General features: G+C 47.2%; 1 protein-coding gene across 1 annotated transcript in view; it reads right to left on the bottom strand.

The window, feature by feature from the left end:
* Positions 1–10,008, bottom strand: part of LOC119463748 (MFS-type transporter SLC18B1) — a 36,203-nt gene extending 26,195 nt beyond the window's left edge. Inside the window, exons 1-3 of the mRNA XM_037724573.2 lie at positions 9,833–10,008; positions 8,017–8,090; positions 6,979–7,126 (exon numbers count right to left, since the gene is read on the bottom strand). Coding sequence (XP_037580501.1) covers positions 6,979–7,126; positions 8,017–8,090; positions 9,833–9,985 — 375 coding nt within the window. The 5' untranslated portion in view covers positions 9,986–10,008. The remainder of the gene's footprint in view (positions 1–6,978; positions 7,127–8,016; positions 8,091–9,832) is intronic.
* Positions 10,009–18,101: the final 8,093 nt, after the last annotated feature.

Raw genomic sequence — 18,101 nt, 5'->3', positions numbered from 1 at the left:
CGTTGGCAGCGAGTATAGTAATACAGTCGATATGAACCAACACGCCCATTTAAATACCATGTGGACGAGGGACGCTGCATACTGGGGAGGCTTTGGAGTATATTTCGGCCGCTTGGGATTCTTGAAAGCGCACACAAACACGGTGCGCGAGGTAACTACACTGTGGAGCAATTTAACACACTTAAAGCGAATAAGGGTGTAAATCGATCTGTAGTTCCCACCCTTATACCCAAAAAAGAGTGTACTAGCGTTAGCTATATGACGATCCACACCCTTACAAGCGAATAAGGGTGCAAACTTTTCTATAACTCGCAATTTTATACCCAAAGTGGGTGTCACGGCGTTACTTACAGAATAATTCACACCCTTAAAAGCGAGTAAGGGTGTAAACTGTTCTATAACACGCACTTTTACACTCAAAATGGGTGTGATGGCCTTCGGTATAGAACAATTTAAAACCTTAAAAGCGAATAAGGGTGTAAATTGCTCTATAACTCGTAGAATTGAATACGGAACCCTTTTCAGTTGGGAGGAAAAAAAAAACACCGCCCAAGCACTCCGTACAGATGGTTAACCAGCGAAGCTGAAACGTGCGGCCCCGGTGTTTAGCAGTGGGTTAATCCCGACGCTGTATTGAAGCGTTTCTCAATTATTGGTTACAGGTTTGTGTTTCTAGTGGAACGCAAGCGCCAATGGCGGGCAGATGCTGCTAACCACCACGCCGAGCTAACTCGAGATATCGAACGCATGCGACAACGGCGAGCCGAGGAGCCGGCGTTGCGGGCTAGAGCAGGTACGACGCACAGAACGACGTCACTAACGGCGCTGCCAATGGCGCGCGCGCTTGGGTGCGACGTAGAGAACGACGTAACTGACGGCGCAGCCAATGGAGACGTTTAGAGAAACATGGGACGAACGGTTTTTCGTTTCGCCTAGCCATACACAGCTTTCACTGTAAAAGGGCAATGACACAGTAAAGCTGAGGGTCAGTGTAAACGCTGCACTCGAAGCCTGAGGTCGAGGTGCACACGCACACGTACTACTCCAGCAAGATGCCAACGCGGAGCTCGCAAAAAACGAAGCGGCACAAAGCGATAATCACGAGTGCGCTCCCTTGAGCTCGTGTTTGCCTCAAACATCGCGGTTTGTTTGCTTCGCCACACACTTACATGCTTGCTCGCTGGGTCGTTTATTCCTTTGTTCGAAGGAAGCGCTAGCATTCTATCGCGCGTTGGGCCGCGCTCTCCAAACGGTCTTCGCTACGGGGGGACGTGGAGATGTCAGAACGGCATAGTTTTTGAATCAAATACGAATATACGAAAAAAAAATCGCAGTTTCTCCCGGAAGGCGAAGCATCGTTTCAAATTAGTAGCCGTATTAGTTTTATCCGCCACATAAACTTGTAAACGTAGGCATACCAACAAGACTACCAAGCATGTGTCACACGCGCACAAGCAAACATGAATCCAAGTCACTCGATGACCGCGCAAACTCGCTGTCAAACCGCTGGAGGGAGGAAACGCGGCAGCAGCAGCGAGCGAATTGACCTTCGAGCTGTGTCCCGCATCAACGCGAACTAAGCCGCGAAAACACAGCGCACGGTGGACTGTGTACACCCCCGTCGCAGACGGCTTTCAAGATACAGCGGCCCGGGCCGACGGGCGCGGCCGCCCGGAGTAGAACGCACTCCCCCTCCTTACCCTCTCCCGGAGCGCTGCGCGCGACGGAAGACGGCGCGCTTCCTTCCAGCTCTCCTCTCTTGCGTGCGCGGGATTGAGCCGTGATCACGGTGTGGCCGTGATCGCCGGCTCACCCTCGCACGCTTTCACTCGCACATACAGCATACGGCGCGCGGCGACGATTTCGTCGCCCTTGGTCCTTATACGGAACGTCACGCGACGGCGACGGTAGAAATGCGCCTGGAGTGTCCATATAATTGCTATCGGAATAAAAGGAAATTAACTGAATTCAAATTTCGAATCGAATAAAGAATATTTCATTTTTAGAATCTTGAACGAACCCTGACTGATTCAGAAATGAAGTCCCACCATGCAAACGATACATCAGGTGAATTGCATTGAATTTTGGGGTTTTACGTGCCACGACCACGATTTGATTATGAGGCACACCGTAGCGAGGGAACTCCCGATAAGCTTCGACCACCAGGGGATCTTTAACGCACCCCCAACGCACGGGACACGGGCATTCTTGCATTTCGTCCCGATATACCAGGTGGCGTGCGTGCGTGTTTGTAAAGCAGAGTTTCAAAGTTTCATAGGAACACTGACGAGAAAAATAATTCGAGCTGTATTGGTAAATCACCCTTCCACGATAGCAAAAAAAAAAAAAACACACACACACACACACACATGTAACGTGATTAGAGAGGCTTAATTGGCAAACCAGAAGAGAAAAATAAGTTATGATGATTATGATGTCTATTGGCATTCCCATCGAAACAGGGCGGCGACAAATCACTTAGGCTGCTCAAGCTAATCTAGTATTACATGCATCTATTGCAGTGTAGTTTTTTTTTTTGTTCCCTCCCATTGATCGTTTCTATCTTCATTGAAACGTATATCTCTATATTCTGAATACTGTACATATGCGTGTAACGGCCCCGGCTCCATCAATCGTTTCCCTGATTTGTTTCCACCAGTACTTTAATCGTCTCCTGCTTATCTCGAAAGCTGACCGGTTAACGCTTCCATCCACTTTAAATCCCAGCTTTTCTGGAAGGTGAACGTTTGCTACGGGTCTCGCTGGGTGAATGCCTTCGCAGTCCATTGGGATGGGCCGAGATCTCTCCGGATTTCCGCAGCAGCACACATATGTCTCATCCAGCTCGGGCCTCAAATGGCGAGGCACTGCACTTTGTGTTACCGTACAGATTTTCTTATCCAATTCTTTTCTTGCCATTCTTGTAAATCTTCGTCGTCTTTATTTGGTGCCCTCCTTTGCATCCAATTTACCGCCTCTGTTTCTCTCACTTCTTGTTGACGATCGACTCCTGGTTGTCTGTCTACAATTTCAATTACCCTGTACTTGGTTAGCAACTTTGTTGACATCTTCCTTCACTCTGTGTCCACGCTTTGAGGTACAAATATTTGTGCACTTTAGCCGCCCATTTATTTTCGTCCAATTAAGTTCCTTAGTCTTTCTTCAAAACTATTGTTCTCTGCGCTCTGTGACTTCCAAACAGGCCCAACCTATGCCACCCTGCACTGTCTCGTCTGCGGTTTTTTCCATGGGCTCCCAAAGCCAACCGGCTGACCGATCTTTGGTTAACTTTCCACCCCGACAAGATCTCCGATTGGATTCCCACGAAATGGCAGTTGCGAACGTTGGCGCTGGCAACAATGTTCCTTTCCAAATTCCTCGCACACTTCCTCGCACACTTGTGAAATTCCTCGCGCCTTGGAGAAGACAAGTCCACTTGTCGAAACGTTGGCTCCTGCTCTCACCTTGTTCTTGTGTTACTCATCGTCTTGAATCGCCATCTCCCGCATTCCCCTTGCTTTCGCAAACTTGTTGTAGCCCAAACGTGCCCCTATATTTCATAACCGAATTTTGTTCCAATTCACCCTCTGATTATCTTGTGGATGTGTGAGCAGGTGTTTCCTTCGTTCATGTATACAGCCATGTATTTATATTGCTTCCGCATGGGTGTGACTTGCTGTTGAGTTGATACCACGTCATTACTCGTCTCTTCATTAAATATCAGAGCTCCCGATTTCTTCGCGCTAAATTTAGGGTCTAGATTTGTCGCTGTATTGCCCATATATATTCGCAAGTCTCCGTAAATTTCCCTTGCATTCTCCGCTTGTAGCACTATGTCGTACGCATACATGAGCACAGGGGCGCTCTGTTGCACCTTTTGTCCATTACGGATGTAAGATAAATCAAACCCTGAATCCCTGTTTTCCAGTCGTCTTTCTATGCTCTTAACATAAAGCGTGAACAATAATGGAGACAGAGGGAATCCTTGCGTCAGTTCTCAGTGAATTTCCGCTAGTTATTTGCATTTCCGGCCTTCCAATACGATTTGTACTCGGTTGCCCTTATATATCTCCTTCGGCAGCTCTACGAAATCATTTAAGCCCTCATGCCTGAGCGTATGCCACATTGTCGTCTACATTGTCGTAAGCTCCTTTATTATCTAGAAATGCTATCCATGAATGTCTATTCTGAGCTTTTGAAATATATCTGCACTGCGTTAGTAAAAGGATGGCATCATCCAAGCGTCTGCCTGCATGGTCTGAACCCACTCTATAGTTTCCGTAACATATCATTTTTCTCATCCACTTCGACAGCTCTAATTTTATGGCTCGCGTTGGTACTACTGTAATTGGCCTCTACGAGCTCGTCTAAGATAAGGTTCATTCTGCTTTCACGCCACCCAGTCGGAACAAGAGACCCGTAGCGGCCCCGAAATCCCAATTATTATATGTTTATTACTTTGAACATGAGATAATAGTGCTTGTTTTTGTAGTAATCTTATACTCATATCGCCTGACGAGTTTTTGTCAAACAGTAGACCATCGGCTTCCGTATACTCAACCATAAGCGAATATTCGGAACTTCCGAACATCAAATTCAAGACTCAAGCATGATTCGAAGACGCGACGAAGAGTCTACGATTCGCGTTGGGAATTTAGAATATTCGCACATTCTTATCTAAGCAAACACATCGCGCGCACCGAGTGCCAGTGTTATCCGGAAACCCAGCGAAAGTGACGACGAGATCGCGAATTCCAAACGGAGCTCAACAACCCCTGATAAGCAAGGATAACGTTCAGATAAATTCAACAATGTAGCCGCATTTTTTTTTCAAATCAGCGATACGACTGCTCTGCTTCTAATTTGTTGCAGCGCAGCCCCAACGACACGAACGTAGATGACAAAGTAGACAATACACGTAACTTTACCGTTCTCGCGTGCCTCCTATTTCAGTGTCTTTGTGGAAGTCTTCGCTACAAGGAATTATATTCGGTGACAACCTCGGAATTAGGTACAAGCTCAACCACAGAAACACTGCTCACCTGCCATTCACCTCTGAAATATGGAGTCCACTCACAGCTTAGTGGCATTTGTAAATGCTGGACTAATTGGAAAATAAAAGCTCGCTGTTTCAAGCTAAATTAAAGGCTTTGGCTGAGCACTGACATCAGGATCGCCCATAAAATTTGCCCCAGACATTCAAGTTTCAGCCTGAAACCAGTGACACAGACATTACTGTACGAAAAAAAAAGCTTTCAAAAAAGCACTATCGTATGACGACAGGGAAATAAGCGGACCTAATTGTTTGTGCATAATTTGCAAATAATTGTGAATAGGCCCGTGGTGGGTCGGCTCTCTTTCAGGGATAAAGTGCAGTTGTACGGTGTTTTATGTGGGTGCAGCTTGTCTGCAATTCTTAGGTTGTCACCGACTGTAGATGACCAGCCAATAGACCGATACTGCCACTCTCGTCGACAGTTCCATCTCCAACTCGTTCGTAGGACGAGGTAATTAACTGCATGCACATCGAGATTCGGTAACCCTTCAAAATATGTGCTTGAACGTCACGCCAAAAAAATCCTGCGCTTGTGTAGTTAAAACCCCGCTCAAATCCTGCGCCTAATGGAACTCCAATCCTGCTCAAATTCTGCGCTTGTGTAGTTCAAATCCATCGCTAATGCAGCTCCACTAACGTGAAACCTGGGGAAGTGCGAAGCAGTAATGCACCGGAGTTTCCCTTATGTTAAACCACCGTTGGTTTGAACTACAGTGTCTAGGATTCTAGGAACTGTAGTTTGAACTACACAAGCGCAGGATTTAAGCAGGATTGGAGCGACATTAAGTGCTGGATTCAAATTCTGCGCTTGTGTAGTTCAAATCCAGCTCTAATGCAGCTCCACTAACGTGAAACCTGGGGAAGTGCGAAGCAGTAATGCACCGGAGTTTCCCTTATGTTAAACCACCGTTGGTTTGAACTACAGTGTCTAGGATTCTAGGAACTGTAGTTTGAACTACACAAGCGCAGGATTTAAGCAGGATTGGAGCGACATTAAGTGCTGGATTCAAATTCTGCGCTTGTGTAGTTCAAATCCAGCTCTAATGCAGCTCCACTAACGTGAAACCTGGGGAAGTGCGAAGCAGTGATGCGCCGGTGTTTCTCTTATGTTATTCTTGTGCTATTCGTGCACAAGTGAGGAAGAAACGAGCGCTTGTGGGGTGGTGGCGCCCTATCTTGCGCTGCGCTGGCACCAGACTGGCGTTTCAGAAGCGATTTTCACGAGTTTCTACTAATTACCGCATATCCCTGGCTCATATACCCGCATATCCAATGCGGGTGTGGAGCCACACGTGTTTTATTGTCGTTAATCGTGACGTAACTGACGAGCATGAGATGTTATTGATGTCATGACCTCTCAGTCATGTTAGTCATACATTCGTACCCTTCCATGCCAATTTTGGTATATACCAAGTGAACGAGACGCGAGTTTTGGGCAGATCTTGCTTTTGTGCGTCACCACGACATGACTTCACGTTAGACGCCGACAGCCCCGGTCCCGAAAGTGCTTCGCACTTATAACAGGCAGTTGAACGTTGTCACGTTCCCGCAGCGGACGCGCCTTGACGTCACGGATATTAACGGCGCCTGCCGTTGCATAGATAATTTTGTTACCCGTAAAGATGGACTACACGTACTGTGTTCTAAACTACCGAAATACCAAATTAAGCAAGTTTCGGTAACTTTTACTTAGTCACACAAGCCTTAATATACAAGAAAAAATAGTTTGAAATTCGTGACGTCAAGCTGACCTACCGGCGCTAGAATTCCGGAAATGAAAAAAAAAAAATCACCGATGATTCCGGTTTAAACAATATTACCACGAGATCAGTAAAAATAGTTGTCAAGGAATACAGAAGATACTAGGGGGCGCGAGCGCGCCGTCTAAGCACGTTCAAACGACACGTGACGCTTCCGCTTACCAGGACGGTGCCAATGCGGCCCGGGAACTCGGACATGATGATGGTGGCGCTGGCCGTGATGTAGGCGGCCGCGCCCAGTCCCTCGAGGATGCGGATGAGGAACGCCAGCCCCACGAACGTCTTGCCGGCTGGGGCATGGTTGATGAACCTGAAAGTGGAACGTTCGTTTAACACCGGTGACGACGCTCGCTACTCCTTTTTTCGTAATCTGCAGCCAACACTGCGGACGCAGTCGCGAGTATAGTGCGGTAACGCAAGTATCACTCGATCCGCGCGTCTCGCAGCGCGATTGTCTTAAAGCGAAGCTGTTAGCCTCCAGTTGGTCGCGATAGTTCGTGGGCTCATTCTGTGCTCAACCAAAATCAGTACCGCCACCTAGCGGTCGCGGCCGCGGCCACTCATACAGACCTCAAACGGCAGCTCGAAAAGGGCTGTGTCTTAGTTTCCTCGCAACGGAATTGCGTTTTTCTCGTATGTTCGAATTAGAATCCGAAGCGATCATGTCTGCAGTTCCTGCGTAAGTCGTACGTACTTTACACATTGTCTGACGCAATTTATTACTTTGAGAAAATTCAATTACTTCTGTAAGTCCCTTGCGCTTGGCAGACGGCTTTGAAGAATGAGGATGTATGCTGCACTTCCGCATGCGTGCGTGCTCGCGTGACGTATCTCGCTGGTGATGACAGTGCTTCTCTAACGTCGGCAACAGCTTCGCTGTTGCTTTTCAACGCCAGCGGTCCGTGAGTTCCGCGGCGCAGGTTTTGCGCCAGCTCGAGAGATGGCACCACGCTGTGTGACCAAGCCGGCACACTCCACAGGGTGGAATGGAGGGTTTTTCTTTTATCTGCGATGCCTTCTACGGAATAACTATACTTCACACACTGAAAATTGTGGCCTTAAGGTTTTGTCGAATCACGCATTAACATTACGACCGCGATGGCAGCGGCAAGCTTCAATATTTAGTCAAACCGAATGAACTTATATTGTTGCGTTTTTGCGTCCGTTCATAGCGAGTGCTCAGAAGCGTAGCGTACTCACCCGAAGAGTACGACGCAGAGGCAGGTAAGGCTGAACCCTCCGTTCAGCATTATGTTCGGTCTCACCCAGGCTATCTGCGAAGAAAGAGGTACTTCTATAAGATGGCATGGTCCGTCCCAGCCCGCCGCTTCGTTCGGTTTTACGTCAAGCGAATTCTTGAACGCGTTGATACGATCATGTCTGAGAAAGGTGAGCCTTCACCGCAGGAATCAGGAGACGACGACGACGACGACGAAGGAGGGCATCGCGATGATGAAAACGAGAAGAAATGTAATTTACATGTTTTGTGCAAGGTAGTGAGTGACTTCATCAGATTCCCGAGAGGGTCTGGCAACAGTGGAGCCATGGCCGGCCTTTTATAACATCTTCAGGCAATTGGCGGAGAATTCCTTGGGAGGTCTCCTTTTTAAGCATGAAATGCGTTTAGCTCCCGTTTGTGGCGACCTTCAACTGACTTTCAGCCAGAAGCCAGAGCCGTTATCCGGGCATCGCTGCGAGAACAAAACGAGATCATCCGGACAACCAGTCAAAAGTTAAGAAACTGCGGTCTCTGGAGCCCAACCCTTTGTACAGGACAGCATTACATACGCTAATTACTGCCTAAACAAGCTACAAAAATATTGCTTCCGAGTTCTTCTTAATGTTTGTTAGGAATTTCCAATAGCGACGTTCAAAAGGCAGATACAGGGCACCATAGACATGATTGTCATCTTTTGGCGCTGAGACAGGGTTGCCTGTGCTCTTTTCAACGCCAGCGGTTCGTGAGTTCCGCGGCACAGGCTTTGCGCCAGCTCGAGAGATGGCACCACGCTGCAGCGTGATCAAGCCGGCAGCGTCCGGCGCGCCGCGGATGGCTGTTTGGCCGAGACGAGATTTGCAATGAGGTTCTGTGACAGGAAACTATAGCATCCATATGAACCAGTGCCCAGTATGGCGTGGTGTGGTGGGGTTTGCAGTTGCGAACACGCACTACACCCATTTGAAGATAGTGGCTAGTATCATCTCCAACCAATCTGCTCTGCCGGTAGCCATTTCAAGCTTACATCTACTCTCGATTACGGGAGAGCCAACATTTCTTTTGTGGTCCGTCGCTGTACAGCCGGGTCATCTCAGGGTGTGGCCGTGGGTGCGAGCTGTGGCCGGGGCCTGACGTACCGGAAGCGCCAGTGCATCCTCAACATAGTGGGCATGGGTGCACACAATGACGTTCATTCAAGAAGGGTGCTTAGCTCGACAAAATACAGCGAGCTGCAGCGTTGCCCGGACTTGCGACGCCGAACTTCAGACCGATCGCAACACTGTGCTGCAGATGACACGAGTATGCATTCCGCCTAACCGCATATTCCGCGGGCGACAATTGCTTGACCGAACTACAGGGCTATATTATTCCCGAGCAGCACTCGATTTGTACGAGTTGCGATTTGCGTACAAATTGAGATTAGTGTACGTCCTGTCTAAGGGTGCCGATATTACTGACGTGTTCGAGAGTATAGCTTTGCAGTTGTTGGCTAGTGATTTACCAGAAGTTCCGCGATGATAGACAATCAGTAACACTCAGTTGATGCATTTTGGCAACGAATATTTGCCGAATGAAATGCAATATTAGTAATTGCTGTGAAAGTTCCGGACACGGCTGTCACGAATGCATACTCAAACCTAAATATGGTTGCACCAGGCCACTCCTTTGTCTGCAGATGTCAGCTCTGGCAGATGTCTGCTCCGTTAAAAGGAGCAGACATCCACACATGTCGTTGAACTCGCGTCCCGTAAACATTTGCGATCCACTGCACACGCGGTGAGTGAATCGTGCACTCACCAGTTTTCCGTAGACGGGTGCGATGAGGAAGATGGTTAAGTAGAAGGACGAGAAGATGAGGCCATACTCCGTGGGGGTGGCGCCTTTCTCGGTGGCCTGCGAGGAAGAATGAGGTTGGAGATTCGAATTCGTGCGGTATAGCACGGTATCCATGACAACAAGAATCGCTTTTTTGACATTTCCCACATCCTCCTATGGTTCAGAAACAACAACTGCAGGCAGATGGAATAGCCCGCACCCAGTGGTTATACATTCATCTTATAGTCTCCCGGTGTTCGAACATACACACATGGGTACATTGTATGCATGTTGTTCGTATGTACGTACGTAGTACCGACCAAGAAAGATTACGGACCAAGGGATCTGACAAAAAGCTGAATATCTCCGCAGCCTCAAAACGCAGCCCCCCTGCATGGTATTCCCATTTCCAGCCTTTACTGGTATATATGCGAACAACAATGTGATGTACGGTTTTACCGGCTGCTTTTAAAGGCTGCTAGGATACTTAGCGTTTTCTGAGATCCCGTGGTTCGGAAACTTTTTTGGTCGATGGTACGTATACGAACGTACGCAATGCATGCATGTATGTATGCATGTATGTATGCATGTATGCATGTATGTATGTATGCATGTATGCATGTATGCATGTATGCATGTATGCATGTATGCATGCATGTATGTATGCATGCATGTATGTATGCATGCATGTATGCATGCATGTATGTATTTTGTATGTATGCATGCAACACGACGATGGCACAATGAAGCGTTGTCGAAGTGTGAAGCTTTCATTCGCCAACAGTTACGAACGTGGAACTCTCTACAGCAGAGCATCACTTGCAAAGTTGCACGATTCGATAACGCTTCATCGCGCCATCGCCCTGTTCTATATCACAAGTCACCCAGTGAACAGCCGCGTTATGCATGCGCGAATATGCGAGAGCGAGCGAGCGAGCGAGCGAGCAAGCAAGCACACACACACACGCGCGCACACACGCACACGCATGCACGCACACACATGCACGCACACGCGCGCACACACACGCACACACACACGCACGCAAACACACGCAAACACACGCACGCAAACACACTGTGGACATGAGTCAATGAGTAAGTATAACTGTCCTTGCAAGGGCACCGAAGTGCAGAGAGCGGTTTAAGGAGAAAATGTGTAAAGCAGGAGACACCTAAACAAATTAAATGTCTGTAATTGATTGATGCTTCATTGGGATAGCCTTGAGAAGGAAGAGGAACAGGTGACCGACGACTCAAGAGAGGTCAAATATAACCACTGCAAGGACCCGCAATTTGACAGAGGTCAATGGAGAACACCGAGAAGCCCAAAATAAAGCCGTTCATTCGATAAGCGTAAGAAAGAAAGATACAATGCAGGCGAAGGTTTTTTCGATAAAGGCGGTGTTCCCATTGTTGCGACCGCATCGATTAACAATTCGCCCCACTCGACCGCTGTCTTGCCGACAATCGTATCGCAGACGTGCCGTACATCGTATCGACATCGTTTTCTGGATAATGCGCACTAATTTAATCGCATGCTTCTGCTTACGAAGACAATAAGACCTTGCACAAACAGCAAATGCTGAAGTGGTTTAGTACTTAACCTTGTGCGACCTTAATTGTTTGCTTTTTCTCTTTGTTTACCCCCCAAAAAAGATTGAATTTTACTTAAAGGGACACTAAATAGTAATATAATTTCGATTGTATTAGGACATTGCCCTTCCACGATAATAAAAAAGACACTATTTTCGTTGTAAAATCTTGGTAAGTCAGAAAACACAAAATGCAAAGAGCAGCGTCGACGCAGCGTTGACATTCCCGCATCAGATCGCCATTACGTCATTGATTGTCTCGACATATGTTTGCGCCTATATTTAAGGTTTTATTTTTAACAGCGGAGCTGTTTAAGATCTTCGTCGCGCCGCGTAGCAGAGACCAGAAACTGCGCCTGGCGATGACGTCACCGCGCGTTGCCTAGCAACCACCTGGCATAGCTGCTCCCCCGCTCCGCCTAGGCATGCCATCGCTTCGCCAAGCTCTTCACGCCGCCTTTCCCAGCTACCTCGCACATACTTCGCTTAGCCACACCGACACCGCGCGCCCACCGAGGGATCACGTGATCTCACCAGAACAACTGCTCCCGCCAAAATCTCCTTGCTCCGCCGGGTAGGCGGAGCCAAAAAATCGTGACGTCACTGCGCGTCAACACGGTTCGCGGGCTGTGTGGGCTTTGTCTAGCCGTGCCCGGCAAGTGTGGAGGCGGAGCTTAGTCGTGACGCCACCGGGAAATAAAAGCTCGGAGCCGCCGCGACGGCGGCAGAACTCTCGTTGACTCTGTGGCGAGTACGTGTAGCCTTGACATGGAACCACCAAAGAAAATCCGGACACCCAAAGCCGCTCATCTTGAAGCGCGTCGCGCGGCCAAGCGAGAATCTGCGCGTCGGCGGCGAGCCGATTCGGAATACCGTGCCTAGCAGCACTTAGCATTTCCTAGCAAAACTTAGCCAAGCCTAGTAAAACCTGGAAAATGCTAGGTCGATCACCAGCTCCGCTGTTTACTCCAGCCTTGCACCCCTAGTGCAAGCTGCCCACATTAAAAAAAAAATTATTTTTAGTTAGGACAGGTTCGCAGAAAGATTGGTTCAACAAGGAATGAAGTTATGACCAACATTTAGACAAGCGGCCTTTGTTTTCGTCGATGCAGCAACATGTCTTCCTAAGCAGCGTTTACTAAAGTCCCTATTCAGCGTTTGCGCACGCGTAACTCCCTCAAGCGGTGTCTTGAATTGGGCTAGTTTGGTCCCACACAGCGAAAGCACTGACGATGCTTAGGGGCCTCTTCAAGAAAAGGAATTGATCGTTCTTAGATGGCTCTCTCGGTTCAATCGGTACATGCATCTATACCCGTCTTCAATTTCTTTTGCTCTTTCGCGTCACGGTGATTATACGTTCGCCAAACAAGAAGGATGCGTGAATATGTGTACCTTCGAATGAAGATCAGTTGGCGCAGTTGGTGCCCGTGTTTGTCTGCGTGTTTGGCCCACGTCTCTACCGCCGTCTATAGCGCTCTATAGCTCATTCGAGGGATCAAGCTATACGCGCGCGTAAACGCTGCCGAAGAAAACAATCGCTGCCCTCGCGAACACTAATCGCATTGACGAACCGTTGGCTTCGACGACATTCTTTGTACAACCACAGTCAACCAATTTTGGGGTCGACTCACGCTTTTTCTAGGGCCACACGTGTGCGGAAGGGCGTGCGGAAGAATCTAGGTGGCGTTGGCGGAAGGTGCCGTGGATTGAGCGCAAGTCGGCTCTAACACCCAATCTACCTGCAAACCCCTGTATTGTTCGCAATTGTCCAAATACATTTTCGCGTTTACGGTTAAATTTGTGGGCTTGTGCAATCTCTGTACGTTATTGTGCAGAGGTGAACGACATTAAAGAGAACATCTAGCTGCATAATCAATCAATTTAGTGCAAAAGTGTAAGGTTACTTTTGGTATAATTTTCAAGATTTCCTCATTCCGTGAAGGTTCTTCTGATGTCTGCAATTTATTTTGATTGTTTCGCGATAGCAACTAGGTACTATCGCGATACGCATGAGCTACAACGCGCGACCACGCTTTGCCACACGCTTTCGTGCTGTAGCTCATACCGAGCGCGACAGTGCATCCATACTTCAATACTCCCAGTTTTAATTTGGATTGGAGATATTCACAAACCGCCTGCTTTTAGGGCAATCTCTCGCATACGGATAAGCGCCATCGTTCGAGCACAAGCGCAAGGAAGGTTTTTGTCTATCTTGGCTGCGGATATCCACAAATTGAAACGTTAAGGCAATATCAAACGAAATTTTCTTGTCTCGTTTTTATTTATTTGATAGCTGTAGACGTAGTAAATTACGCTAAATAGCCTAAGTTTCTCGAGTGTGCTACACATTATTTATTACGTCACCTTTTATTGCGACCAAATCGCTCGCCAAGGGCAGTGAGGCTTCTGACGTGGATGATGAGGTTATTCGCATCACCCAAAACCAACCGTGGCGGTCTCTCAGTATATCAGACACCATAGAAGAGCACACAACAATATGACCAGAGTCCTTCAATACTCTGGTCATATTCAACACTTTAAAATTTAATGCATTTAAAGTATTTAACGACTTTAATTGCTATGACCATATTGCCGAAAGCTTAGTACACACAGCATTTTGGCGGGACAAAAGGGGAGAACGGGTTCCGCTGCGTTTACGCAGGAAACGCGCACAGTTCGACACCAATCGTTGTATGGCATTCAAACTACCACACCGGGTCGACTCGCACACTCCAGAGTTTGTGACACACCACGTGACCGTGTCACCTCCGCTATCGCGGTAACGTGAATCTCGCGTCACCCTTTTCCCGTCCGAAGCCGCGTTGCGTTTCACGCGCGTTTTTTGGACGAATCGCATCGTACGTGCTGTAATTAATTATTTCCAGGCCTCTCGAGGTCAGTTTCTTGGACAGCTATACGTAAAGGAGCAAAAAATGCTCCTTTACAGCGGCCGCGGTAGCTCACTAATTTACACCCCTAAGGGTGCCCCCCCCCCAAATCGTTCTATAACTCACTTCCTTACACCCGTGAAAGCTTTAGGGGTGTGAGTTACAGATCTACACCCTTACTTATACCTTTATGACAGATATACACCCTTGCTTACACCTTTATGACAGATATACACCCTTGCTTACACCTTTATGACAGATCTACACCCTTACTGAACATTTATGGCAGATCTACACCCTCAAGGGTGTAAATTTAAGCGCAGTGGCTATGGCGCTGCTCTCCCGAGCTCGAAGTCGGGGGCTGGACTCCCGCCAGAGGCGGCCGCATTTCGATGGGGGACGAAATGCAAAAACGCTCGTGTACCGTGCTTTTGGTCAAATCCTTCGTGGTCTTCGTGGTCAAATTTAATTTGGGAGCCTTCCACTGCGACGCCACTGTACGTGCTTCGGGATGTTAAGCCTAATTATTAGAGCGACAGCTCTACTACGCCAGTCTCGCAAGGTCGTTCATCGCGTCGCGATGACCTCGAGCCGCCGGAGCGCAAGTGTGGCAAGTGTGACGTCACGCCACGTGATCCGCTGCGGAGATGCGTCGCAGCTGCGCTCGCTCGGAGCCTCGCCGCTGCGGTATACCGCGTGACTATAGCGAGCGTTTAACGGCTGCTTCGCCGGCGCTTGCTCGCTCAGTCGAGCCATGAATGGCGCACCGGATCGGCCGTCTGTGCGTGCGCCTCAGTGCAAGCGACAGGCTTAATCCAATCATCCAGTAGATATAGCTAGACGGCAGGCTCCGAAATCTCAAGCAAAGGTAAAGTTGGCTGCTGAAACAGCGGAGCAAAGGGGGGCCAGATTAGCACGTTATTGACAAGCAATTACCAAGCACGGAAGCGTGCATTAATGAAACACTGTTTGCATAGTCTTTGCAAAGGCAAGCCAAACAGACCTTTCACTCGTGATAACTAGGTTTACAAGATTTTTATTTTTTGAATATTCCTTTTATTTCTTAGTATTGTTTATTATTACTTATTATTTTTATTATATATTATTTATTCATTATTTTTATTATATATTATTTATTCATTTTTTATTATATATTATTCATCATTATTAGCATTCTTAGTATTCCTTAGTATTTTTTTAGTAACCCACTTACCCGCTCACTCAAATTTTACCTTAATTTCAGAGGTGCCGAAAAAACAGCGGCATAGCGCGTCCGGGGATGGGGAGGGAGAGGGCGAAAGCGCATCGGGAGCAGCGCGCGTCGCGGCCCCAAACAATAATGGCGATTATTCAAATGGTGCGCGGTGATACACCAACACGACGTGGTGTCGGCAAAGATGACCCCAAAAAGAAAGAATTCGACGTGTCCTATCTTATCAGTCGCTTCTCACACTGCCCCGTGACCGCAACTCCCAACGACCCTAATCAGGATATGCACAATGGAACGGATCGTATCTGGTCTCGTGAATCGCAGTTACCTCGTAACCTCGTGTGTCCAGCGGTCGGAAAGTGAGAGGAACGCAAACATCCGCACGTGATTCCAGAGCTTCCAGTTACTGGCGTGCCAGTTACTCGACGTTTTATGAATTGGAGCACAAAAGTAACAGGAAAGCCAATGCATTTGTCCGCAAAGTTCGGGAATTAGCATCTCGAAACTGGTGTCATCCTCAGCATTCTTTCCAAGTGGATCCGCCTCGCGAACTCCACGGCTAGAATTTGTAAATTGCAATATGGGCCATATAGTAATTAGGTGAAAACTTCCGTTAGTGATTTTTTTATTAGTCGATTATGTATTTCAATTTTTCTGTGCAAGTAATGTCCGCCTCTTCGAGTAGACCACGCAGCTCATGAACTAGATTTGTGCTATCTGCCACGGGCAACCTTTAGACATTCTTGAAAGTGTTCGCTGAAACACCCTGTATAGTTCTCGTAAAGTGGACTATTAATGGAAAAAATCAGGGAAGTGATTGAAGCGACCGGATCCGTTAGATGCATATATGTAACGAGCGGTACAAATAGACAGAGAAGTTTTGAGGAAGACAAAAAAGATTAAGGAGATCTATACAAAGATGCTAGAATGAAAAGCATGTAAAGCATAGCTGATTAAGTCAAGCAGGCTAGGTGACTATTTGTCACCGCCCCGTCCCAAAGGGGATGCCAATAGAGATCATCGTCATCATTTACTACGAGAATGACAAGTATACTTTGTGTGCGTGTGTGTGCATGGATTCGTCCAAGCTTCGTGCATGCGGCTCGGCTTCAAACACTTATTTGCGAAGTTGTTTATTACACTTTATCCTTCTAATTCGAGGCAGGCATAGCTTTCGAAACGCATCAAGGCAATACGTATTTGCGTGCGTGCATATAGTTATGGCGCGTTTATAATCCATCGCCTTACAAATTACGATGGTGAAATCGTAGTAATCTAATTTCTTTGAACATGTGTATTTTCACCGTTCTCCGAAGGCGTGCCCGTGCAATCCTATAACTGAAGCTGTGTTCTTGAAGCTGCGTCCATGCGGCGCCCTCTTGTTTCTTAATTTTCTAGAATTTTCTTCGTAACTCGTTGCAGCAGTATATGTATTCTCTACCTGACGGGTATGAAAAGCAAAACATATTTTTATTAACAGTTAATATACACATACATTACATGATAGGAGTAAAGAATAGCGGTAAGGGGATAAATTTATATTTATATGCTCCAACAGAAGGATATAAACGGCGTAATATACACTAATATTAACAGGTATTGGACATTTGTTACGTGGTTATGTGTAACCTGGTAATGTATAACTATATAGGTAACGTACGTATATTAAAGCGGTGCTGTATAAAATTCACACGCTACAACCAGGTGATACTTAAATGGAAACATACTGATTAAAACTCGCCTGCGGTTATTAGCGCGATTACGTCACATCAGCTGGATTACTTGAAGAGGCGGACACTACTTGCGAGACTGATTGCAGAGTGATGTCATCTAATTAACGAACTTTAAATAATTAACTCTGTAGTCAATCAATTTAGCGCACGTGTCCTAATTGGGGAACTGAAGATGAGCAGTAATGAAGTAGGTAATATCCCTTAAGCAGAAATTTTGCTGTCTGGCACCGAGTTTCGAGGAATGCGTCTTTAGAAACTTTGGCAAAGCGTACTGATGTCAACATAGCTTGGAAACCCTGCAAACTTTGGAAAAATGCAGAGCTGCTCGCCAAGGGTTCACTAGAACATCAGTGCGTTTCGCCAGAGACTGAGAACAAACATGTAACGTCCAAATGGTAGCGCAGCAAGGCGAATCTCGAGTCAACGCAAATTGAGGCGACAATGGACAAGCAGCTTTGGCGAGGTAAGCGCTGTCAGACAGAGGCTTTACCACGAGGCAAACTTCCGTTTCCGTTTCCATGTTCAAGTAGACGCAAAACAAAAAATTATCTCACATTGAAATCAAGCTACACACCAAGAACGGGCGGAATATTCCAATAGTAAATCAGCTCAAGGTACTGGGTCTAATAATCGAGAACAAAGGTACAAACGGGGAAACCATAAGGAAGTTAGACACAAAGGTAACGAACACCATGAGATTAATCAAACGAATTACTAACAAGCACCAGGGTATGAAGGAAGAAAGTATCATACGGCTCATACAATCATTCATAATCAGTCAGATCACATACATAGCAGCCTTCCACAATTGGTTTGCAGCTGAAAGAC

Source organism: Dermacentor silvarum, chromosome 9 (genome assembly GCF_013339745.2).
Source record: "Dermacentor silvarum isolate Dsil-2018 chromosome 9, BIME_Dsil_1.4, whole genome shotgun sequence".
NCBI classification, from domain to species: Eukaryota; Metazoa; Arthropoda; class Arachnida; order Ixodida; family Ixodidae; genus Dermacentor; species Dermacentor silvarum.
The sequence above is the reverse complement of the archived record's forward strand: the minus strand, read 5'-3'. Positions and strand labels throughout refer to the sequence as shown.